At 38.4% G+C, this 24,133-nt stretch overlaps 6 protein-coding genes across 18 annotated transcripts; 3 read left to right on the top strand and 3 right to left on the bottom strand.

Moving 5' to 3' along the window:
- The first annotated feature begins 394 nt into the window (after positions 1–394).
- On the top strand, positions 395–5,886 carry LOC7457685 (glucosidase 2 subunit beta). Of its 4 annotated transcripts, none has more exons than XR_002984220.2 (17): positions 396–753; positions 868–987; positions 1,228–1,323; positions 1,425–1,664; positions 1,848–2,077; positions 2,668–2,760; positions 2,874–2,993; positions 3,414–3,741; positions 3,822–3,926; positions 4,022–4,123; positions 4,208–4,265; positions 4,363–4,431; positions 4,688–4,775; positions 5,256–5,317; positions 5,399–5,450; positions 5,522–5,657; positions 5,757–5,886. XR_002984220.2 is itself a non-coding variant. In XM_024610247.2 (16 exons), exons 1-16 carry the CDS (start codon positions 621–623, stop codon positions 5,582–5,584), a joined length of 1,959 nt encoding a protein of 652 aa, XP_024466015.2. In that variant the 5' UTR covers positions 396–620; the 3' UTR covers positions 5,585–5,886. The 4 variants fall into 4 exon arrangements, 1 of the variants encoding a protein (XP_024466015.2); XR_002984219.2 differs by having other exon boundaries at positions 5,522–5,681; XM_024610247.2 differs by having other exon boundaries at positions 5,522–5,886.
- A 1,577-nt stretch (positions 5,887–7,463) lies between these two features.
- LOC7483227 (pyruvate kinase, cytosolic isozyme) lies at positions 7,464–11,495 on the top strand. The gene is made up of 3 exons (XM_002299056.4): positions 7,464–7,842; positions 9,567–10,028; positions 10,346–11,495. Exons 1-3 carry the CDS (start codon positions 7,579–7,581, stop codon positions 11,156–11,158), a joined length of 1,539 nt encoding a protein of 512 aa, XP_002299092.2. The 5' UTR covers positions 7,464–7,578; the 3' UTR covers positions 11,159–11,495.
- Positions 11,496–12,548: 1,053 nt separating this feature from the next.
- Positions 12,549–15,084, bottom strand: LOC7483225 (E3 ubiquitin-protein ligase SIRP1). Of its 3 annotated transcripts, none has more exons than XM_024610288.2 (2): positions 14,919–15,084; positions 12,549–13,986 (listed from the first exon to the last, which is right to left on the bottom strand). In XM_024610288.2, the coding sequence occupies exon 2, from the start codon at positions 13,932–13,934 to the stop codon at positions 12,786–12,788; it is 1,149 nt and encodes a 382-aa protein (XP_024466056.1). In that variant the 5' UTR covers positions 13,935–13,986; positions 14,919–15,084; the 3' UTR covers positions 12,549–12,785. The 3 variants fall into 3 exon arrangements, with proteins under 3 accessions (XP_024466056.1, XP_024466051.1, XP_002297615.2); XM_024610283.2 differs by having other exon boundaries at positions 14,377–14,948; XM_002297579.4 differs by having other exon boundaries at positions 14,776–14,944.
- Positions 15,085–15,598: 514 nt separating this feature from the next.
- Positions 15,599–20,218, bottom strand: LOC7457684 (uncharacterized). 8 transcript variants are annotated; one of them, XR_008059270.1, is made up of 6 exons: positions 19,800–20,218; positions 19,473–19,666; positions 18,717–19,041; positions 18,429–18,530; positions 17,797–17,899; positions 17,523–17,618 (listed from the first exon to the last, which is right to left on the bottom strand). XR_008059270.1 is itself a non-coding variant. In XM_024606346.2 (5 exons), exons 1-5 carry the CDS (start codon positions 19,929–19,931, stop codon positions 16,159–16,161), a joined length of 750 nt encoding a protein of 249 aa, XP_024462114.1. In that variant the 5' UTR covers positions 19,932–20,218; the 3' UTR covers positions 15,599–16,158. The 8 variants fall into 8 exon arrangements, 4 of the variants coding, with proteins under 4 accessions (XP_024462114.1, XP_002297614.3, XP_024462122.1 ...); XM_024606346.2 differs by lacking the exons at positions 17,797–17,899; positions 18,429–18,530 and adding an exon at positions 15,599–16,194 and having other exon boundaries at positions 17,556–17,618; XM_002297578.4 differs by lacking the exons at positions 17,797–17,899; positions 18,429–18,530 and adding an exon at positions 15,599–16,194 and having other exon boundaries at positions 19,800–20,217.
- Positions 20,219–20,349: 131 nt separating this feature from the next.
- Positions 20,350–23,106, top strand: LOC7483224 (RGS1-HXK1-interacting protein 1). The gene is made up of 8 exons (XM_002299055.4): positions 20,350–20,637; positions 20,819–20,885; positions 20,986–21,063; positions 21,726–21,778; positions 21,915–22,051; positions 22,136–22,200; positions 22,589–22,647; positions 22,753–23,106. The coding sequence occupies exons 1-8, from the start codon at positions 20,467–20,469 to the stop codon at positions 22,840–22,842; spliced, it is 720 nt and encodes a 239-aa protein (XP_002299091.1). The 5' UTR covers positions 20,350–20,466; the 3' UTR covers positions 22,843–23,106.
- Positions 23,107–23,256: 150 nt separating this feature from the next.
- Positions 23,257–24,033, bottom strand: LOC127903939 (nuclear pore complex protein NUP214-like). Its single transcript, XM_052456650.1, has 3 exons — positions 23,903–24,033; positions 23,625–23,851; positions 23,257–23,532 (listed from the first exon to the last, which is right to left on the bottom strand). Exons 1-3 carry the CDS (start codon positions 24,031–24,033, stop codon positions 23,378–23,380), a joined length of 513 nt encoding a protein of 170 aa, XP_052312610.1. The 3' UTR covers positions 23,257–23,377.
- Positions 24,034–24,133: the final 100 nt, after the last annotated feature.

The following is a 24,133-nucleotide window of genomic DNA, read 5'->3' as shown; positions in this document are numbered from 1 at the left end:
TGTGTATAATTCTATTAATTTTACGAATTTTAAAATTAAATTTATAAAATTAATGACTCTATAAACTTCAAAAATTTTAAATTTTATAAGATTTGAACCAGTCAGCTTTAAAAAGCAAACCCTTATTTATTTATTTATTTATTTATGTGGGGTGTCCGGGCCAGCTTACGCGCACCACGACTATTCCCCACGGTCCACTGGACATCCTGCAAGCCCAGGAGCAGGTAAGGCACCGCGGGGATGACAGACGTGCACATAAAAAGTCGAACCCGGAACGGGGACGGAACAAGTCACACGATTGACCACAACAACTAGACCCTTATTTTTAATATTATATATAATTGCCATTAATTAATAAGGTTGGTAGATAGTAATATAAAATAAAATATAAGGAATGGAGACAGCGTCGTTTTGACATCACTCATCAACTCCTTCCCTTCCCTGCCTCTGCCTGCCATCCATCGTCCTCCGTCTCTGATTCCGAGCTTACACAATAATTGATTATTCTCTCTCTCTTCCCCTCTCACACTCAGAGTCAGAATCTTCTTGCTTTGCTGTTCGATGCACAGAGAGGGTAACGAATATATAATAACAATAATAATAACAACAAAAAAGAAACAATGAAAGGAGAGAGCAGCAGCAGCTTCTTCAGGTTATTTCCTCCGATTGTTTATGCACTCTTATGTACTACAGCTTCCATTGCTGCATCAGCTGTTGTTCCAATTAACCCTTTTCTTGGAATCCCTCCTCAAGGTCACTCCTTCCTTTCTACCCCGTCTTTCTAACCTTTCTGTTGTTTTTCGATTTGTTTTCTAACATCATCATCATGCTGAGATTTTTTTTTATTTATCTTTTTGGGATGCCCAGATGAGAATTATTACAAGGCATCATCACCTACTATAAAATGTAAAGATGGATCCGCTACTTTCACCAAGGCTCACCTCAATGATGACTTCTGTGATTGCCCTGATGGTACCGATGAGCCTGGTCTGTTTCTCTTGCTTCTTCTTTCCTTATATGTCTTTCGTGCCTTCACACATCTTCCCATTGTAGCAATTGGGCATTTCTTCTTTTTCTATTTTCCATTAAAAGTTTGTCTTGATACTTCTAGATATCTCATTTAGCCCCCTTTTGAAGAAAAAACAATAAAAGGAACTTCCTTTTCTCAAAAAATACTGGTATATTCTTACCTTTTCTTTTACTATATACCTTATGGATGCAATGCAGGCACATCAGCATGCCCCGGTGGGCAATTCTATTGTAGAAATGCAGGGCATGATCCCGTTTTCTTATTCTCTTCCAGAGTCAATGATGGCATCTGTGGTAAGCATATGCTAATGTAAACAAAATAATAATATGTGTATTGTTATACTCTCTCTCTCTTTTTCTTCCTTGTAGTTTGTATTGACTGCCTCATAATGTAGATTGTTGTGATGGGAGTGATGAGTATGATGGCGAAGTTAAGTGTCCAAATACATGCTGGGAAGCTGGCAAAGTGGCAAGAGATAAGTTGAAGAAAAAGATTGCTACATATAAGGAAGGGGTTGCGTTGAGAAAAAAAGAAGTTGAACAAGCAAAAATGGCATTCGCCAAAGATGTGGCTGAACTATCCAAGCTAAAAAATGAGGAGAAGATACTAAAAGGGCTTGTTGAACAGCTTAAAGGTGTAGTTTTTCTCCATGTTGTACTGTTGTACTTTAAGTCTGCTAGGCTTGTTGAAGAAGATTTGAGCATTGTAAACATAGATAGACTGATATATCTAACAACACCTGCGTGTTTCTGTACGTTTCTTCACGTGTGGGGTTAACAATTGTGTAAATGTTCTTCTGCTTCACCTCCCCATGTAGAGCTTAAAGAACAGATAGAGAAGACAGAAGAGAAAGAACGTTTGCAGAAAGAAAAGGAAGAGAAACAAAGGAAAGAAGCTGAAGAAAAGGCCAATGGGGAAAAAAGTGCAGTTAAGGGGGGAGCTAACCTAGAAAAAGGCCACGCTGAGGAGAAAATCGACAATGAAGACAAAGATATGGAAAACAAACATGATGAAATTGGTGTTTTGGATGATTCTCCTGCATATCAGGTCTGACTGTTTGTCTCATTTTGATGTTCATCATTCATCAACCCTTATGTGAGCATGCACACATTCAAACTCTGATAATTTGTCAAGGATGTTTAAAGTGCTTTTCTTTATAACATCTTCTAAAAGCATATAGGAGTGGTCTGAACAAGTAGATATCCGCATTCCTTACCTGCTCAGCAATTCTCTTCCAAACTTAATTACTCTGCTGATAAACTGATCAAATTAGCCCATATAAAATTGAAAGATGCATCCCAATCTTTTTCTCTGCATTTGCATATCCATTACATATTTTGATGCAGAAATTCTAAATTCACTGACGCCACCATCATTTTTATTTTTTTTTAAGACATAAATTAAAAAAATGAGCTAGAAATATCGAAGCTTGATTTGATAGAAAAGTGAATAGGTTTATTCCTACTCTTGCAAAGAGGTTTCTCCAATACCCTTAAATGTTCCATTTGTTTGAATGAGTAAGGTATCCCCATGTACAAAATGCTTGCTGAAAGATGACTGACTTGGTTTGAAGAAATTGATACACTCATAACTCAATGCTGTAGCTAATTCTGTTTAAGTTTTGTAATCTCTAATAGGATGTTGTGGACGAGTTTGCTGATCATGGAGCTGAAGATGAAAGTGGTGATGTTTCCAAAATTGAAGGATCTCCAGTTAGCGAAGTGGAGAAGGTAAAAAAGAGTGTGCATTTGTACACATTTACTACTCCTGGAAAGTGGTGCTACTCTGTCTTGGCAGCTTAGTCACTGTCAAAAATATAACATGCCATTCCTTGTTAATACAGCATGAGGGACAAGAGGATGAAGAGCCTGTCACCACAAAAATCAAGGATGAGTCTACACTTGTGCCTGAAACTGGCCATGATGCTGGAAATGAGGTGTCTCATGCTCAACCTATGGAAGAGGTAAGCCCCACACCCCACCCCACCCCTAGCTAATGTAAAAAAGAGTAGTGTCATGATACTTATCCTGTTCCCATATTTTGTTGATTGGGGATTCATATATCAAGCTTTAGTTCTTCATTTGACCTTCTCACATAGGAGTTAGTACAGTTCTTGGCTGGCTCATTTATAATTGCATTTTAATGAGGGGTTCACCATAGAATCGCCCTTTTCCTGGATTTTTTTGTACACCATTCCTTAAGTTCTCTAGAAAAAGTTTAAAATATACAACCAGTAGTTGGTATTACAGTCTTGCATAAGGCATGATAATCCTCTTGTCCCTCATCATGCTTTTGTTGATTGATGATTTGCTTATGGCATGATAATCCCATGAAGCTCACCATCTTGACTACCTTTGGTGGTTTCTCTAAATGCTGTCTTCAGGAGAAGGATGAATCCACTGATGCAAAAGGATTGTCAAAGGAAGAGTTGGGCCGCCTTGTTGGCTCTCGTTGGACAGGAAATTCAGAGAAGCAAACTGAGGAAGTTAGGGATACAAAGGACAACGACCATGGGGACCATGAAGAGATGGCCCATGACACGCATGATGAGAAATATGATGGCTATGCTTCAGAAACTGCTGATGAAACTGGCAAGGATGATGATGTTGATGGAGAAGATGATGTAGATGAGACTTATGAAGAGGAAGTTCACGATGATGTTGATGATGCTCCTTATAAATCTGACTCTGATGATGAAGTTGAATTTTCAGGTTTGCAACTGTTTGTTGCCACTGCCTTTTGTGCTCAGTTGTTTTTATTTAAGGAGCTGATATTAGGTACTTGTTGTCAGATACAACCTCCCCAGGTAATCCATCTTGGTTGGAGAATATACAGCAAACCTTTAGGAGCATTCTAGAAGCCTTTAAATTATTCCAAACTCCAGTGGATAAATCAGGTCAGTTTTAAAACACTATGTTACTATTGAATAACTTAAATGTTGGAAATGAATGGGTGAAAATCAGGTCACCAGTTACCTTTTGACTTCTATAGAGGCTGCTCGAGTACGCAAGGAATACGACGAGTCCAGTGCTAAGTTGTCTAAAATACAGTCAAGGATATCAAGGCTGACACAAAAGCTCGAACATGATTTTGGTTAGTATTGACAAGCTGTACGTGTATGCACCCCTGTGGCGTTAGCAGATTTCTATTAGTTAACTGTAAAGGTTAATATTTCAGGGACAGAGAAGGAGTTCTATTCATTCTATGATCGCTGTTTTGAGAGCAAGCAGAACAAGTTCACAACCTTGCTTCTGCTAGTTTATATTCCTTTTCTGTTCCAGTTGTGATCACTGATTTATCTTACCTTTTGACAATTGAAATTCACACCTCAGGTATGTTTACAAAGTCTGCTCATTCAAACAAGCTTCCCAGTCAGAGGGCCACTCAACAACTCGTTTGGGGTAATGTGTCTATGGAATTCTTTTTGTTATTTATCTAGAAATCTCCCTGCCTCCTTCATATATTATGGGATCATCTGGAAAAAAATCATGCATCGTTATGCTTTTCTAGGGATGCTCTCAACATTTTGTTTATTCTTTCATTTAACCTGGATATCCATGGGAGAGATGAACCTAAGCATCTTATTCTTTTGGGTATTGATTAGCTTACATGGTATTTATTCTCTCTGTACCTGATAATTTCTTTCTTTTGGGTAAGTCGCTGGGAGAAATTCGAGGACTCATACCGAGTTATGGTCTTTTCAAATGGGGACACGTGCTGGAATGGGCCTGATCGAAGTTTGAAGGTATATACACTTTCATGCTGAATCATGTTACGGAAAAATTCAATTGCTGTGAACGTGATGGGCATAATTACTTTCTTTCGATTTTTTAATAACGTCCAGGATAAAGAAAATAAGGAAACAAGTAATCCAATTGCTGTAAACTTGTTGGGCATAAGTCTATGCTAGTTGAAAGGGAAAAAAAAAGAGTTCTGACTTCATTTCATCTCTTAACTTCATTTTATATTTCCTTTCTTTTCTCTCAACGTCTTAAATTGCTATGCAAACTGTTAATGAAAGTGAAAGTGAAACTGATATGAACTTCTGTCAATGAAGATAATTTGTTTTTTCCATTTCAGTCTAGACGTTAAATTCACACTTGGATTGGTGTCAATATTTACTTTTGACCTAAAAACAAGAGCTGCAAGGCAAATAGAAATAAAATACAATGAAGAAAAGACTCATTGCCTTCTCTTGATGTCTGTGATTTATGTCCTTTTACAGGTCAGGCTAAGATGCGGACTGGATAATGAGGTTACAGATGTAGATGAACCAAGTCGTTGCGAGTAAGGACCTGTTTATGCCCTTTCTTGTGTGTGATCATATGCTTTATATTGCTGGCTAACCCTTTAAGCTTCCCGTGCAAGGTATGTGGCATTGCTATCTACCCCAGCCCTTTGCATAGAAGGAAAGCTTAAGGTAATTAAACTTTTTAAGAATGAAACTCTTACTTTCTGCATTGAACATTCTGATGGATTTGAATGTGACAGGAACTGGAAAATAAACTAGAGTTGATGAACAAACAACAGCCACGGAGCCATGATGAACTTTAACTTGCCTGAATGAGTTTACCACAAACATTCTAGAGGATGCTGATCGCTTGAAAACTCATCTATTCATTTTTGGGTTGGTAGTGAGAAATTTTGAGCGGTATTAGAACAGTGCTCCCGAATTTTTTTCTATTCTGGATCACACCTTGTGTAACATGTCGAATTCATTGTGAAGGTTGGGTCGAGGCATGGGAGCAATCATGACGAAGTCTGGCAAAGTTAAATTAATGATAAATATAGTGACACTTTTATTGAACTAAGCTTGGATCATTAGTACAATAATAGAGAGCATTTATGTTGCCCTAGCAGTGGCTTTTTATTTTTTATTTTGTGCCATGGAAGTGCCAAAATGCATGCAATCATAACACCAAGGGCGACGCAAAGGACAGGACAGCCGTGCCTGAAACTCACAAATCATGGTGTCCGTGATGCACAAGGATGGTTAGGATTTGTGATTCCATGCAACTCCAGCTGTTCTCAGCAAGACCCTATACAGGATTCCACTATTGATCCCTATGATTTTCTTCATTATCATCACTTTCGAGTTTGGTGTCTTTTGTTTATGATACGAGTAAAACCAAAGCACGCATTTCTTTCAACCTCGCATGAGTTATGATCAAATACCATCTCTGGTTTTGGAGATTGACCATCAATGTTAAATTAAATAAAGCATGGTGGGGTAAGGATGACCGTTGAGGTGAGACCAGATGAATAAAAAATCAAAGTAAGAGGCATTGACCCCTTGTGGTTCAAATGGCCAGCAGTTTTTTATGACATCTGCCACCTTCGCTGCCTACAGATTGAGAATTAGATGTTGTGCGGTGCTTGTGCTTGGATTGATGTCCTGTCCCTCTAATCTATGTCTTGTCTCTCTCTATTTTCTTTTGTTTACTTTTCGCAGTGTCCTAGGGCCAGTTTGGTTTATGGGAAATTACACACAGCTTGTGCTTCGGGTCATTACTAATCAAGCACGAGGGCAATAGGATGTATTGGTTGAGTGATGCCAGTAGAGCCATGAAAAAACAAAAGAAAAGGTAAGTGGCCTAACCCTCTGAATCGTGACTATTCTGAAAGTCAAATGGAATTGGAATAGTAGATCCATTCTTTTTCTTTTGTTTTTCATATCCGTGGATTTCTAGCAAGTGGATTTCTACCCTCCCCTGCCATTTGATTAATTACAAGGAAATGGATGAACGTTTTCTCGTAGAATCAAACTCACTCCCATCTACAGTCCATCAGAATCTGCTGATCAAATCACATAAAGGTCTCCTAAACGTAACCCATTCACATATGAACAACTTCATATGTGCCTTACTGTTATGTGGCTTTAGACACAGCACCCATCTCTACTTTCTTTGGTTGGAAATACACATGAACAACTTCACATTCGACGCGCCTCTTGCCGTCTGATTTGTGAATCTGCGTGGTTGGTTTACATCCACTCTTGAAGAGTAAATGATTTAATCCAATGAAGGAAAAACTTAAATCGTGAATTGAAAACATCTTAAGTTGGATTGAGCTAGTGTGAGAGAGAGTCCTTTAAAGCAGAAGCTAGCAAGAGGGAGGGGGAAGGTGGCAGAAGCAGCCGATGGTTTTGTACATGTGATAACCAAATTTCTATGGGCGTGACTGTCACCTACCAAAGGGCAAAATCATGCCCTACACCATCGTACAAATCAAACCACACACACCCTTAACAAAAAAGAAGATATTCCTAATCTTGTCTTGCTTCTCAAGCTAGAAATATTATGCTCCTCCCATTTCCTGGTCTCTTCATTTATAAACAAATAATTAAATAATCTTGCCAAACAACCCTTCCAAGAATAAAAAAAAAAAAAAATCCATAAATCCACTTCTTTCTCTATTTGTCATTTCTATATATACATAGAGTTAGTGTGTGCTATTGGCCCATTGGGTATAACACGCAACACAACCACAGAGAGATAAATTCCTAAAACTTCAAGTCCTAAATTTGTTCTCCTCCTCCTGATAAATAAATGACGGCCAGCAACGGTGGTGGAGATGCAGTGACAGCAGCAGCAGGAGTTATGGAGATGAGGCCGAAGACCAAGATCGTCTGTACTCTGGGACCTGCATCAAGATCTGTCCCTATGATCGAAAAACTCTTGAGGGCTGGCATGAACGTCGCTCGCTTCAACTTCTCTCATGGATCTCATGAGTATCATCAAGAAACCCTTGATAATCTCAAGGCCGCCATGGTCAATACTGGCATTCTCTGTGCTGTCATGCTTGACACCAAGGTTTTCTTTTTCCCATCTGGGCTTTTCATTTCTTCTACCTTATTACTTGTTTCTTGTCTGATTCTGCTGTTTTCTATTTATTTTCGAAACTGGTTTTTATTTTTCTGATCTTGTGATTATTTTCATTTCTGATCCCTTTTTTTTTGGGAGTCTGTGTTTAATTGTTTGTTTGATTCTGTGCGAAAAGGTTGTGTATGTCTGTTTCTTCCTTGTTATATCTCTCCTTTTGTACCCTTGCACCATCATTCATATCCTTTCCTTTCTTGTAATTTTGGGTGCCAAAGTTTGGAGCTTTTGGTCCATTTGGATTTGGATTTTGTCTTTTTCTATTCTCAAATCTGTTTTAGTGTTTTTGGTTTTCCCGAATTTGAGTTAAGAGAACATTTTGACCTGTTTATTTCAGTACTGAACCGAAAACATGAAAGAAATATCACACCTGATTTTACTGTGTGTTGATATCTCTTAGTTTTGCTCCAATAAAGCTCTCTTTATACATAGAATAGGGTGTGACTATATATTTCTGACCCATTCTTACACCTTTGGCTCAATAGAAAACTATGGAAGATAGATGCTTTTTATTTTGATCACAGAAATGAACAAACTAAATTACGCCAATTGGGTCTTAACTCAGTATACTTCCTGCGCTACAGCTTTCAAGTACGGACTGAAAAATGACTGAATCATGTCTGTAGCAGCCTTTTTCATCAGTTACTTTATCTTTTTTTGGCTATGGTGTTTCTCTAAAGTTTGCGGGGCTTGTTCATGTGCTAATTAAATGGTGGAGATCATTTCATATTTTTCTCAACAATATTTGTAGCGAAGGGATATTATTCTGTCAATCATTTTCTCTCTCGGATCTTAAAAGAGTGTGCCATATTTTAGTAGCAAGCAGATTGTGCTTCCTCTGTCAACGCTAGGGTAAAAATTGGTTCAAGATTCATATAATCAACCCCAACTAGTTTGGGACAAGGGCTTTGTTGTTGTTGTTTTGCGAAAAACTTCTTTTAACTATGGAAGTTGTTATTCCATTCTAGTCAACGCCTGACTATCAAAAATAACCCATGGCATATGACTGATAATACTTGGTTTTTTTGGGGTTATATCCTCTATGAAGCTGCTAATTATGCATCACTAATCAATTTCTTGTTTGTGATACGCAATATAAAGTGGAACTTCATAATGCAACTGTTTTTGGCAACTTTGTTCATCCTAAATTATAAGTGGAGGTTAGGCTCTTACTAGTAATTGTCTTTAGTAGTACACCAGTGAAAATCAAATAGAATGAAGCTAAATAGAGCATGAAGCATCATCCATAAAGAGCAAATGTTCTTTTGCATGTAATCAGCCATTCTAAACTCGTTTTCATTATTCAAACTCTTCACATCTAAGAAAGAAATTGGGGGCAGGGGCCAGACAGAATGCTGTTATTAAAGATAGAATACAGGTTTAGTGAAAATGCATCCAAATCCTAAATGAACCAGTGTGGACATATTGCACTAATGGTTTTATATTTTTCTCAAAGATAGTCGAAAACTTTGATTTTATTTTATCAGTAACACTTTGTGCTAACTTACTTATTTATTCATTTGTATGTTCACCTCGTGCTAACTAAAGCTGCTTATCATTTAGCCATTTGTAGGGTCAAGTTTTAGTTCCAAGTCAGGCTCTTTGTTTAAAATTAATAGGTTTAAAAACAGCACTTATTTTGTTCATTTTGTTCACAGGGACCGGAGATTCGTACTGGTTTCCTGAAGGATGGGAAACCCATCCAGCTCAAACTGGGTCAAGAAATCACCATATCTACTGACTATAGCTTAAAGGGTGATGAGAATATGATTTGCATGAGCTATAAAAAGTTGGCCGTGGATGTCAAACCTGGAATGGTAATACTTTGTGCAGATGGCACAATATCATTTACAGCATTATCCTGTGATACAAAAGCTGGTTTGGTTCGATGTCGCTGTGAGAATTCTGCAACTCTTGGTGAGAGAAAAAATGTTAATCTCCCAGGAGTTATAGTGGATCTTCCAACCTTGACAGAGAAGGACAAGGAAGATATATTGGCTTGGGGGGTTCCCAATAAAATTGATATGATTGCTTTATCTTTTGTTCGTAAAGGCTCAGACCTTGTGGAGGTTCGGAAGTTGCTTGGAGAGCATTCTAAGAACATCCTTCTCATGTCCAAGGTATGTTGATTACATTAAGACAGAAGAAAAAAATTTCTACCTGGTTTTATTGGCAGTCAGAACCAGGCATTTACGCTAGCATGTGTACTTTTCACTATTTTGCTTGGTATGAGTATGTATTGTTTGTTAGCCAAACCTTACTAGGAGATAGAATCCATGCGAGCAACTTGTAGAAAAGGTCATCATCTACATTTAAATTTTGAGCTAATGCCTACGAAATAATTGTTCTAAAATTAAACACTTGTCTTTGTTGCTTAGATGGTTGCTTTATGATGTTTTATTGTCATTTTATTTTTCCTTTGAAACTTTTTTGGTAGGTTGAAAATCAAGAAGGAGTGGCAAATTTCGATGATATTTTAGCAAATTCAGATGCATTTATGGTGGCACGCGGTGACCTTGGAATGGAAATCCCAATTGAAAAAATTTTCCTTGCTCAGAAAGTGATGATCTACAAGTGCAACATCCAAGGAAAACCAGTTGTCACTGCAACACAGATGTTGGAGTCCATGATCAAGTCCCCCCGACCAACTAGAGCAGAAGCCACTGATGTTGCCAATGCAGTTCTTGATGGTAGTGACTGTGTGATGCTGAGTGGTGAAACAGCAGCTGGAGCTTATCCAGAACTTGCTGTTCGGACCATGGCCAAAATATGCATAGAAGCTGAAAACACGCTTGATTATGGAGATGTCTTTAAAAGAACTATGGAACACTCACCTGTGCCCATGAGCCCATTGGAGAGTCTGGCCTCATCTGCTGTTAGAACTGCCAATTCAGTAAAAGCATCTCTTATACTGGTTTTAACCAGGGGAGGAAGTACTGCAAAACTGGTGGCTAAATACAGACCGGGCATACCCATTTTGTCCGTGGTTGTCCCAGAGATTCAGACTGATTCCTTTGATTGGTCATGCAGTGATGAAGCTCCTGCAAGGCATAGCCTTATATTCCGTGGGTTGGTGCCGGTTTTATATGCAGGATCTGCTAAAGCCTCAAATGCTGAGACAACAGAAGAAGCTTTGGATTTTTCCCTTCAACATGCCAAGGGGAAGGGACTATGCAGGACTGGGGATCCCGTGGTGGCTCTGCACCGGGTTGGAACTGCATCTGTTATCAAGATTATAACAGTGAAGTGATGACTGGGTACACTGACCTTTTGTTCTACTTTCATTTTGGGGGGGGGGGGGGGATCTCATGAATATGGACGGAAAGGATGCTTTTAATAATGCTGGCTGGTTTCATTTTTTCCTTTCTTTTTCCTCGGACCTTTTCTTTTCTAGGACTGAAAGAAACTCGATTATTATTTATGCTGTTTTGTTGAGCTCATGGTCTGAAACTTGTATCCTCGAGCTACAATTTGGTTGCTAGAAGTTTTGATCTTATGGAACCCTGTTATTTATTTTGGCCATGGAACCAAATTGTTGTCATGTGATATTGTTTGCATGCGGAATGTCATGAAGTTTGACCTTCAAACATTGAGAGTATGGATCATTCATTCCTGTATGAGTTTATTTCAATCAGGCACACAAATCTTCATTTACTTGAAAACTACTCTCTTTCTGAACCACAAGAGGTGTACTGCCTTTTGGATGGAGATGCTAGCTCCCATACGTGCTAACAATTCTGAATTTCTTAGACATTCTTCAATTTATTTCGTGGTATTGAACTACAAGTTGGCTTCCATCTTGGCAAAATTTATCAAGAGACGCTGGTGTCTGAATACTTCAAGAGTGAGTAAACTGCCAAATCTGTCACGGGATCCGTGACCCGACGAGTGGAAGCTCCTTTCTAGAAATTGGAATTCGGAATAAATTAAAAACTCCATGGTCCGTACATATAGAGATTGCTATAATTCAAACAGAATATTGAACAAGAGGCAATTCACATGGGTTTAACGTATGCTAGCAGGAAAAAGAGGACGGGATCCAGCGTGTAATTGAAGTGGTGGACCATCTCCTTGTCTCGGCCAGATCTTTCCAGCCTGATAATCCACCCCTTTGATTTTTTCATCATGTTCCTGGCAAATCAACTCAGACAATGCTGAAAGCTTGAACTGATACATATTGTATTTAAAAACCTTCATCAAGTCACACCCCTTTTTATTTTAAAGCTCAAAAGAGGAATTGTTTTCTATTTCGTCAAGTTCAACATGATTGGGAAAACCAACACGCCTTGCAGCTTGTAGTTCATGTGACCAAGTCATGGCCTATTTTCAAAAAAGCTTTGGCTCCGTTTGGTTATTTATGCCTTTAGGACGCGGTGCTGCTGAAAAGGATCATATTGATGCTTTTGATACGAAAATGTCAAAAGCACCTGCACGGCTTTTTACACAAACAAAGACTATCTACAAAGAGCCCGTTGTATATCATATGGCTCCCTTCTTATTGATTACAACCATTTTCAAACAAGAAGAAAGAAACTCCACTAGAGCCATTAACAAATAACAGTGCACTTGAGCCATTCATTGACTGGGCTAAAGAAATCAATACCACTATGTCATTCAAGTTAGTCCATTCACTCACCGGGGAAAGAAAACCAACGCTGCTATTGAGCCATTCAAAATAGTTTTCGGAATAATTACACAAGTGAAACAGCAGAAAAATAAAGATTTTCATGAAGGCAAAAAATCTACAAAAACCAGAGAGATTGAAACACAATTTGTTCTTCCGAGATCCAACCTTCAGTAAGATGCTATGTACATAAGCAAAGGCTTCAAGTAACATGGAGAGCAAGAAGCTAATATAGCAACTTAAGAAAATATATTCAATTCTCATCTGTTTGAGAAGTGCTTCCAGGTGCATTCGCTGGAGAGGATGATGCTGCTGAGGATGGATGGTTTCCACCAGATTGCGAACCCGATGAAGATGAAAACAAGCTATTGAAAGGCCATGGAAAGGAAAAACTTCTCCCATTTCCACTTCTTTCTTCACTGTCTCCCTCTTCAACACTAATTCCATGACTAATATTACTTTCACTGTTAGTATTCTCAAACTCCCTCCGATCACTGCTATTTCTAGCTCTCTCAGAATCAAGCTTGGACTCATCAGCAGGCAACTGATGCCTGCAAACTGGACAGGAACTATGAAGCTCCAGCCATGGCAATATACAGCCACTATGAAACTTGTGCTTACATGGCATTTCCCTTGCCTTGGAGCCAATCTCAAAATCATCCAAGCACACTGAACACTGCAAAGGCTCCTTGATGATCACAGTAGGCAATGCTTCAACGGCTTCCTTTTGAGCTGGCAGAGTTCCATATCTATTGGGATCATTATCTGCCAAGTGCTGCAATAACAAATCCAAGCCAGGTCCAATGAAATAATCACCGAATGACCCAACTGGATTTTGATTCTGGTTTTCATCATTGTTTGAATCATAAGAACCCTGAACAATAATATTTTGATTAAAAGGATTGATCAAAATGACACGCTCTCTGTCCCTGTCCCGGTCCCTGTCCCTCTCCCCATCCCTATCTCCTTCTGAGTTCTCAGATTCTGATGCCAAAATTCCAGCACGAATTCCTTGAAGTAATTGCAGTATTGTAGCTGAACTTCTTCTGCTCCTCCTCCTCCTCCTTATGAATGATTCAATTTCATGCTCAAACTCAGTCTCTCCTCCAAGGTTTGCTTCACCATCATCATTGTCATCCTCACCTTCTTCATACTCCATCCTTCTAAGCCTTCTACGGCGACGAGAATTTCCCATCATGCCAAGCAAGATTGGAGCCCAAAGTGAGAGGGCACGATCAGATCCAAATTCAGAATCAGGAACCTGAGTATCCCCTGTGCTACTACTCATTTCTTCAATGAACCCACTTTGGCAAAAAGGGCATTTGATCTCAACTTCCATGACGGGATTCACCATTTGAGAGCACATATAGCACCAGTACCGTGCAGCCATTGCTTCCTCCATTTTTTTTTAATCTCCCTCCTTCACCAATAACCACAACCTTCTCTTAATGTCTCTGCCACAACCAAAGCAATACATCAAATACAAGTAAAGCTATGCACAAGCAAGCAACCAAATCAGTAGCCCATTTTCACAGGACAAATTAAATGAAAAAAAAAAATTTCTTTCAGGGACGCACAGATGTAATACAGAAACACCACCATATGACATTATTCATTCTTAGGATAAAGCTCATGGTTTAGCAAAACCAAAGCACAAATTTCAAGATCTACAAAACACTGGTAATAAAACTGATCTCTGCCAAATGAAAAGTTTGAAAGAACCCATTAAAAAATTTGAAATTAAAAGATAAAGGGTTCATCTTTGAAAACAAAATTGTTGGGACAAGATCCCCACAAAGCAAACAAGTCAAACAAAAAGGAGATTATTAAAGAGATCTCCTTACCAATGAAAAATCAAAGGAAAACTCAGAAATCTCCAACCAACCAAACAAGAAAAACACCAAAATCACACGTGGTCTGTATTCCTCCTCCTCCTCTTCAAGAAGAAATGATAGTTTGTTTTTTTTATGAGCAAAGCTTCTATGAGGGAAAAAAAATAAAATAAAAAAAGGCCGGTAAGAGGGAGGATTTATAAGAAGCCCGCAAATTTACGAGGCAGCACAAGGATCTGGAAAGATCGAGCAGGAAGAAGGAACACAAAATATTATGTACATAGTATTGACCCAACAACATAACGAACTTTCAAAACATGGAACTGGTCGACTTCGACACGCAAACACACAACACATTATATTACATTCATGTATGAATGAGAGAATCAAAGAAAGATTAGCGATTTGTACCCAAAATTAATTCTTTATTGTTGAATGGTAAAATTTGGTGAGGTGAAGAGAAGAATCAATCAATATATGTATTTCGTTTTGACTCTGAGGGGATGAGAGAAGAAAAAAATAAGAGTAAGGAGAAGGAGAAGGAGAAGAGCCACCTTAGATTGTCATTTGCCAATTTGTCATTGCCATTCTCCACAGACCAGGAGAGGACCAGACAATCTCAGTCATTTAATACGGCGCGGTTAATAGCACGATTCATCCTCTTGCTCTTCCAAGCTTATGGATTTGGTCCCTGTACTAATTCTTTTAATGAATTGAATCCTTCTAGCCTGATCCGGTCACATGGACTCAGTCTGATTTTTTATTTTATTTTATTTTATTTTAAAAAAAGAAGACGACTAAATAACTAATATTCAGTGGTGGTGATGACCTTTTCCTTAAGAAAATACATATGAGGTTAAATTGTTAAAATCATTTATACTTGGAATTTTTTTTTCCATTTACATAAATATTCGAGACAGTTTACGCATATCTCGACTAATTTTACAAGTTCTGAAATTAACAATCATATAAATCTCTAGTGACTATCATATTAACAATCATAAAATTTTTTTTTTTTTTTTAATTCCAAGCTCATTCCACCTGTACGCCTATTAGATGGTTATACTTCAACTTTTTATGTGAACGAAATGAACTTTCAGCCTTTTATCTTAAATTAAAATTTTAAAATCATATTACACACAGCATTTATTTGTTGGCATAAATTAACTCATTTTAAACACACGCACATGCGCGGACATATGCACTGTCTGTGATCGCTGAAGCCGAGAAAACATTTAAACCAAACTTCTAAATAGATTATCTCCAATCCTGAATGAGAGTTGACGAACCCTCAAATTGATTCCAACTCTGAGTAATGAATTTTTGTATAATGTTAATGAAAACTACGGTCTCCAAAAATTGAACACCTTGAGATGAGCTAACCGATAATAATCCAATAAGATGACGCTGCGAATTTGAACACCCAGATCCTCCTCGCCTATCCGAGTTCGCCTCATGCAAAACGGCACCCCTTACCTCGTGGTAGGCCTAAATCCTTGTCAGACCTTAGGACAACCCCAGTGCCAAATCCATACTCTCCCAGAAACTGCTTCTCAGGAAGCAAATCTGTCTTTGTGCCCCTCACAGAAGAAGCTCAATCTTGTGGTCTTTTGAACTTTGGGATTGGCACCTATCCTCTCGAGAAGAAATGGCTGGAATAACAAGCTGTACAGGTATCACCCCAGCATAAAAATAGCCGCATACCCCAGCTCAAGGGAATTCTTTGAATTTTGAAAAAAATTAGTATGGGGGAATGAATATGAAGCCATAATCTTCCCAAATCTGTATCGCGATTCAAACAGTTTGAGGCTTGCCTGTTGCACCCTCCTCCTGCAAAGGCTAAAACTAGTCAGAACCAACACAAAATAGCATACCAGTAGACTGTTATTTAACAATCCAAGCAGCACAGGATAAGGAATTGAAAACTGGTAGTTCAATCACGAAAACAACTACAAAGGCAAAGCCGACAACTTAAAAACCATCTTCAGCATAAGACCATGAGTTTTGAGTATTGGGATTGGCCACTTCAGAGGATCATAACTGTATAATAACTTTCTTATGTGAAATGAGTTGACCCAACTCAGAAAATGTGTTGCATGAATGACCCGTAAGTAGTGTTAAGCTACAGTATTGCCTATATGACATAGAAAACCCATGAAGCTCTAATTAGTGCGGAAAAAATATTTATTCTTAACACTAGGGCACATGCAGCAGCACAGGCCCACAGCAAGCAAAGCCAGAGCATGAGTTGGCCTATCAAATATACATCATTGCTGTTTAGTAGTATAATAAAACTCTACAAATATCTCCATTTGACCACACCTAAACTTGCATCCATTATAAGCCATCCACCCAATCAACACTTCTGGTGAATAACATATTTGAATCATGTCACTGATGCAAGCAAAATATATACAGAAGGGACAAAATTAAGCAGAATATATAGGTGTGAAAGGGGTCAATGTTGAATCAGCCTAAACATCTGACAGTTAAATAAGGTACCCTGACTTCCCCCAGGCCCTCCCTTGGATTCTACCATCCAGCCGGGAATAGATCGAAGAGGACTATTGACTGGCTTAGACCAGATTTTTTTCCTACTCTAGAGAAGAAACAGGGGAAAATTTGTTGACAAAAGCCTAAACAAGTTTCTCAGAATGTGCAATATACTATAGATATAAGAACTTGGAATACTAAATACTAAAAAACCTCACCTCCACAAGTCCATTGCGATAGCTAAATGTACATGTAAAATAAAAAAAAAATTACTTCCAAGAGCTCAAATATATGTATAAAGCAATTAGAACCATAAATCAAGATGAAACTGACAATGAAATCAGAAAACTCTAGACTTCTGGTTGCTAAGGCAGATGTAGCCTAAATTCTTCTTTCCATAGACAATTTAAGAAGCAAGGCATTCTAAACAGGATTGCAGCCTAACAAACTAAAGGCAGTACACTCCAGCAGAGTATTGCATGACATTTCCCAGACACCAGATTACATTATGTTGTCATCCAGTTAAAAGTTCTGATGCAGATGCCCTCTTCGAAGAAATTTGATAGGATTCTATTAAATTTCTTGCCAAAATTACTACATAATCCTTACGGGCAGTAATTTGACTCTAAGTAAACATAATATAAGATGAACTTCCTCATACTTACATCTGCAGCTTGAAAAGCTCTGCGTATGGTCACCTTCACCTGAGAAGCTTCAGCACTAGAAGTAGATCCATTGTCACAAATGCCATAATTTTGATCCTATAATTAAATAAAAAAACCATGCAAATTCAGATACAATTTTTCATTCCTTACAATGTACAAGACAAAAGGACTATAAGAGTTGAAAAGAAAGAAAGAAAGAAAGAAAGAAAATGGATGTAAAAGCACAAAATTTCAAACAGTAAGAAATTCCAGGACTCTTTCTTTGAGGTGTTACAGTGGGGTTCGGTCATTGGAGTGGTCTAGCTATTTTTCTCATTATTTTTTTGTTCTTCACATAGCTCAGGCCCTGGATCCCTGCTTCCCTTTGGTCAATTTATCTGGAAAGAAAAGGAGTCCTCCCAGGTTAAGCTTTCAATTCACATGGTGGTTCTCAATATGGTTATGATGTCATAGAATGGCTTTGTCTCCAAATAAATATTTTATGTTACATAGCAGTGAGAGGATGCAAAATCATCTTTTTCTACATTGCCCTATATGCATTTCAATAGCCTCTATATGAAACACGCCCTTAGGAGCTTTTAGGAACCTGTGTGACTAGTGAACCCTATTCTTAAGTTCACCTTTCTATTCCCTTGAAGGATGCCTTCTCCATCACGCTGCGATCATTTATTCTCTTCCTCCTAATAACATATTCTTCTTTCGACTAAAAACAATCACACGTGGCAGTAAATACTTTTACATGTGCATTAGAGATGCAGTAGTTTTTGAACTCTATTTTTAATGCTTTCCTAAATTATTCACAACTATACTCAGCCAAGTCACTAATAAATTCAAGACAACATATTAACCCTTCCAAATTTGGATGGAATGGCTATCATAATGCAGAGAAAAGAATAAAAAAGTTACCCTCTCCCTTCCTTCCATCAATGCACTTGCATCCAAAAAAGTGGATTAAAAGAGCCACCGTTTCCTTCCTGCCTTATTCCTCCAGCAATTTCCTCCCTTCCACTTGAACCAAAATCAGGCATAAAATGTCTATGGGCAAGTCATTAAAGTCATAAAAAAGTATTATGCAAGATTAAAAGAAAAACATGACGAAAGAGAGCTTATATAGCAGTTGGAAGTGAAGATATCAAAGCCATCAATGGCAAGTTAAATAAGTAAAGAATGATATACGAATAAGGTATAGCTTACCCCACGGAGACATTTGTTGTCCTGTCCGTCTTCAAAGAGAGATGAGTAATAAGCTGGATCATAAATGGAACCCCCTGAAACAACCTCAGAATCCGAGCACTGTCTAGCTACAGCAGCAGGAGTTGTTGGACTGAGAAAACTACTTCTTAAATCGAAATCAGCTTCTTGAGGAGCCAAACTATCTATATAAGGAACGCCCAATCTGTAGATCTGAATCCATAACAATGAGGATGACAACCTCACTATAAAACCAATGATTTGCATTGCCAAAGTGAGTTTCACTGAAAAGACGAAGAACATCCCACGGTCGTCTGAGGAAATGTCCCTGCATACATAACGCACAAACAGATAATGCTTTCAATTAATACACATGTTACAAAAGGAATAATCTCCACCATGCAGTCCTTAATTAAGTATAATAATCCTAAAATAGAAAACCATAAAAAGAAAAAAGAAAAGAAAAGAAAAGAAAAGAAAATTAAGTAGATGTTGCACAGTTCCTTGTTAGATCGCCATTATTGTTGGGCAATCAGCCTCAAAGGAAGAAACGGATAGGGGGTTGATCCCCTTGAAGTAACTGAGAAGATAGTTATGAACAGGAATGCGCGCGCGCGTGTGTGTCAGCAACAGAGTACTAATTTGTAAGGGGGAAAAATGGAAAAGAAATGATGTAATGGCCAAGCTGCTTGTTTAAACACCAGGTGAAGTAAAACTAGAGTAGAATAGAAAAGTGAGGTGAGAAAGGAAAGGAGGTACCAGATGGGGCGAGAGAAGAGGATGAACCAGGCAATGTCGAGGAGAAGAGAGGAAAAAAGGAGGACAGCGTAGGTGCGTCCAAGGCGCTGACTGCTGCTCTCAATGGCAACGAGGGCGAACAAAGAGATAGCCAAATTAATGAGCAAGACGCCGTTGTACAAAGCTCCAAGGGATCCAATCAAGGAGCAACCAATCTACATACATAATAAATTAATCAGTAAATTGGGATTGAAATAAATAATAAGAAGAAAGATTTAGAGGAGAGAAAATGATAATGAGTAGTTGTTTTATTTTTTTGTAAGTTATAATTATTGGAATAAGAAATACCTGAATGTAAATGAGAATTAGGGCCAAATGTTGGAGAGAGTCGTAATCGCGAAGCCAACTCTGAAACCAGTGTTTGAAGAGATGAGCGGCAGTACAACATCCGCCGCCGCCGCCGCCGCTACAAAACAACATCTCTGTCTCGTCCTCTCATACAAAATAGAAAATGATTTGATAATAGATATCAAATTGATGAATCGCAACAAGAAGAAGAAGGGGAAGGAGAAAAGGCGCCTTAGCCTTAAGCTTCATGGGCATCTATCTATATTCTTCTTCCTTTGCTTTTTTTTTTTTTTTTTTTAAATTTCGTCTTCTTTTTCGCTTTTCCTTTTCTTGCTCTTCCTTTCTTTGGATCTATCTATCTATGCATGTATGTTACAGTTACTAACATCCCCTCCTGATCTTGCATAACAGCAAAACAAAGACAATAAATTGTTATTATAATTATAATCTTCACTCTTCAGGTTAGCTGTGTTGTGGCGGAATGGGCTTGGGTTGGGCTTTCTCCTATTATTGGGCTTCATGCTTTGTCAGTCGCTACTGACCCACCCACCCCATCCATCCATCGTCTCATTTTTACGAGTGCGACCCCGTCACGGAGGCTGGAGGATCGACAGAGAGAGAGCGCAGGCAGACAGCTTAAGGTTTGATCGAAAGAGAAAGAAGAGGGATGGGTGAGGAAGGAGATAATAGTAATAATAGTAGTAGCAGTAGTAGTAATAGTAGCAGCTGGGAAGTAATGGAGGATCTGCAGCGAACTGTCAAGGAATCTAAGGATTCTGCAATTCGCTCCGCTCTTTCCTTCCAACAATCCTCTTCTTCCCATCTTCGCTCCTTTCAGGCAATTCCTTCTTTTATTTACAAACCATTATCATATATTCTAATCTACGTTTATCCTCCCTTTTCTTTTCTTTTTTTAACTACATTAATTAATTAATCACTTCCGATTATTCGTCTTCCTAAATAAAGAAAATAATTCCCATCATATGCTTAGTAGATTGATGATTGACATTGCTTTGCAGGACCATGTACCAGAAGCCATTTCAAAGTTCAACTCTTACGAAAATACTTTCTTCTCCAAAGTTAAAGGTTCCCTCTTCTTTTTTGTTCATAATGACACTTTATTTAGCACAACAAACACTATCTCTCTTAAATCAATATGCTTTCTACTTAATTTTGTTATTCTCAGAGGAGTTGCTCACTGCCAAGGACCACCCAGCTGCTGCCATTGGACTTACTCTCACTGCCGGACTCTTCCTCATGCGAGGTCTCCTCTTCTTTTCCACTCCTCTACCTATCCTACTCAATCTTGTTTCTCCTTTTTTTTCATAATAACTAGTAGGCAGAGTTTAATGTATGTCTTCCTTTCTTTTAGCTCTCTCTACCTTCTTTTAATACCTTTTAGAATCCTAAATATACTGTAACCTGAATCACATCCATTCCTTTTTTATTTTTCCATCTTCTTGCAGCCCCTCAAAATATTTTTACCAAAGAAAATGATGATCTTGTGTCTTTGTCCCATAATCTCCCACTACTATATAATATATAGATCATCCTATGTGCCAAAATCAGGCATAGTCCTAGTGGAAGCCATTTCACATCCTGGGCTTCATTCTATATTAGAAACTGCATAATCTAAGTGTTGATTTCACCCAACTCTTTGATAATAAAAAGATTTTTTTTTTTTTTGGAAAAAAAAGAAGCTTATAGCAATTTATTCATTTAACTTAAGGAGACATATATATAGCTCATTCAAGACTGGTTCGTACACTTCAATTCAAACTATCCTATTACTGCCACAAAAATTATAGTGCTTGATTTTGCTTCCGCTTGATCATCCTTTACAATCATATAATATAAAGCATTTATTTTGTTCCCTACTGGCTACTGCACCATAATATGAGCTGACATTTGAGGAGTTTTGTGCAGGGCCAAGAAGGTTTTTGTTTCGGAATACATTGGGTCGGTTTCAAAGTGAGGAGGTATTTACCCCCTTCATTTTAACTTGGTTACCATGTAAAATAAAAACCCTGAGATCCTAGGTTATGTATTCCAATTAAAACTTGAAGGTTGCTTCTCATGTCTCGGATATGTTGTCATCTGTCTGTACATGTGCAGGCACAATTTCTAAGAGCAGAGAAGAATGTAAAAGAATTCAGCTTTTCTGTTGATTTAATGAAGAAGGAAAGCAGAAAACTGCTTGAAAGGGCATCTCTTGCTGAAAAAGAAATGAAAAATGGCCACACTGAGCTCCTGTAATGTGACTTTGTGATCTCTTATATGCTGCCATACTTTCATTAGTTATCTCAGGGTTGTTTATTCAATGCTTATATCTGTAGGGATACTGGGATTCAAATTCAGCGTCTTGCTAAATCAGTTTACAAGGTTGAAACCAAAACTGCAGGTCTGGATGCCAAAGACTTTCTCATTTTTCTTTGTTATGTCATAGAGTTGAGAACTTTGACCAGTCCTTGGGGCATTCTTTTCAGTTTTATAAGTGATGGGTTTGTGTTCGGTAATGAGATTTTTCCACTGAATTGTCATGGTGAAAGATAGGAAAAATCTCCTATGGTCATGACCTGTTGGCTGTCAGAGATTAGCTATATTTAAAATGATAGCAAGAAAACCTTGATTTTTCAAGTTGAAGCATGGGGCACTCATGACCTTCATGAGTTGCTTGTTATCCATCAAGCATCAACCAATTAGCGAAGATTAAGTCATCAAGTCCAATATTCATCCCATTTTAAAAAATTTCGTTATGTTTGATTCCAGTTTTTGTGATTTTGCATTAGATTTGATGGATGGACTACGAGAAATTCCTGGCAGGGATGCTTTGAAACTTCGAGCTGAGGCAAGTCTTGACAATTCTCATTTGATAATTCTATCTTTTGATGGTGTTTGTATGTTCACCTGATTGATAACCATGTTGAAGGTTCTCTATCTTATACTTGATTAGGTTGCTTCTATGACCTCCCTTTTGAAGCAGCAAAGGGCTGTACTTGACAAGCGGATCATGAAGATTTCAGAACTAGGAATTCCTGTTTGATAGCTTAGAATGATGCTGAGGTTGAAAATTCTCGACTCCTGGATTTTGCTTATTTCCCTCTTTTCCTTATGCTCCTGCTGTTCTCAAATTTTATAATGCAACATAATGTGTTTGTGATGTAATGTGTTTGTGATGTAGAAGAGAAGGTGGGCTTTGTATTCCAGCATTCAAACCCCCTTACTCCTGCTCACAACTTGAACAGCCACAAATCCAACTTATGGTTTTTTTTCGTTCTGCAATGTCAAATACCAAACATTTGTTTTACCTGGAGATTCTCAAATTCCATTTTATTTCCTGTTATTCAGTTCTCATATCTGCACATAATATGGTTAGTCATTCATTCATGGATTGACACATCTGCTGGTAAAATATTTAGTAAAATGATCAGGTATAAGACAATGCAGAACTCGGATATCTAACATAATGTGATGTAACCTGCTGTGAATCACAATTTACATTCAATTCCCGGAAATATTTTTTTCATTTTTGAGCAAAATTTTCTAAGCCTAGTATGAAAGCTCCGAACTCTATTTTCTCATCTGCGTGAATAATTCTGGAGGTTTTCCAGTTCCTCCCAGATTACCGCTGAAAGAAGAGAAACCACCAATTCCTTGTTGGCTGCCTCCTTCATTACCAGAAAAGGCTGAAAAACCACCAGCACCTTGTTGGCTCCCAAAAGCCCCAAATCCACTACCCGTGCAAATTTGCATTACAAATCAGCAAAGGCATCGAATGCATTAAACAAAAAATAAGGAAAATAGAATATTAGCCAATAATGCTACCTGTGGTAGCAAATCCACCTCCACCTGAAGCCGCACCACCAAATCCAACACCAGAAGCCACACTATCAAATCCACTACATGCAGCCGCACCAGCAAACCCTGCACCAGAAGATCCCAAAGCAGCAAGCCCACCACTTATAGAAGCAACACCAGCAAACCCGCCAGCAGTTGCAGCACTTGCAAAGCCACCTGTTGAACTACTAGTAGCAATGCCACCACCAAAATTACTGGTAGAACCAAAACCATTTCCAGGTAAACCAGCTCCAAACTGTCTCTACTGCCCAAAAGTGCCAAGAACTGATCCCAGTGCTTGTTGTCCTGGGCCAATCTGTGCTGGCTGGCCAAACTGGCTTTGAGCAGGAGCTTGAGCAACTGCGCCTGTAGCAAAGCCACCAGAGAATGCACCCATATCTGTTGGTGGAGACGGTTGTGAAGGCTGTGGAGATTGAAAGTTGAAAGATGCAGGTCGAAAAAGCCACCAGAGAATGCACCCATATATTTTGGAAAGC

Source organism: Populus trichocarpa, chromosome 1 (assembly GCF_000002775.5).
Source record: "Populus trichocarpa isolate Nisqually-1 chromosome 1, P.trichocarpa_v4.1, whole genome shotgun sequence".
In the NCBI taxonomy this organism is placed as follows: Eukaryota; Viridiplantae; Streptophyta; class Magnoliopsida; order Malpighiales; family Salicaceae; genus Populus; species Populus trichocarpa.
Note: the sequence above shows the minus strand (reverse complement) of the source record. Positions and strands in the feature narration are given on the sequence as shown.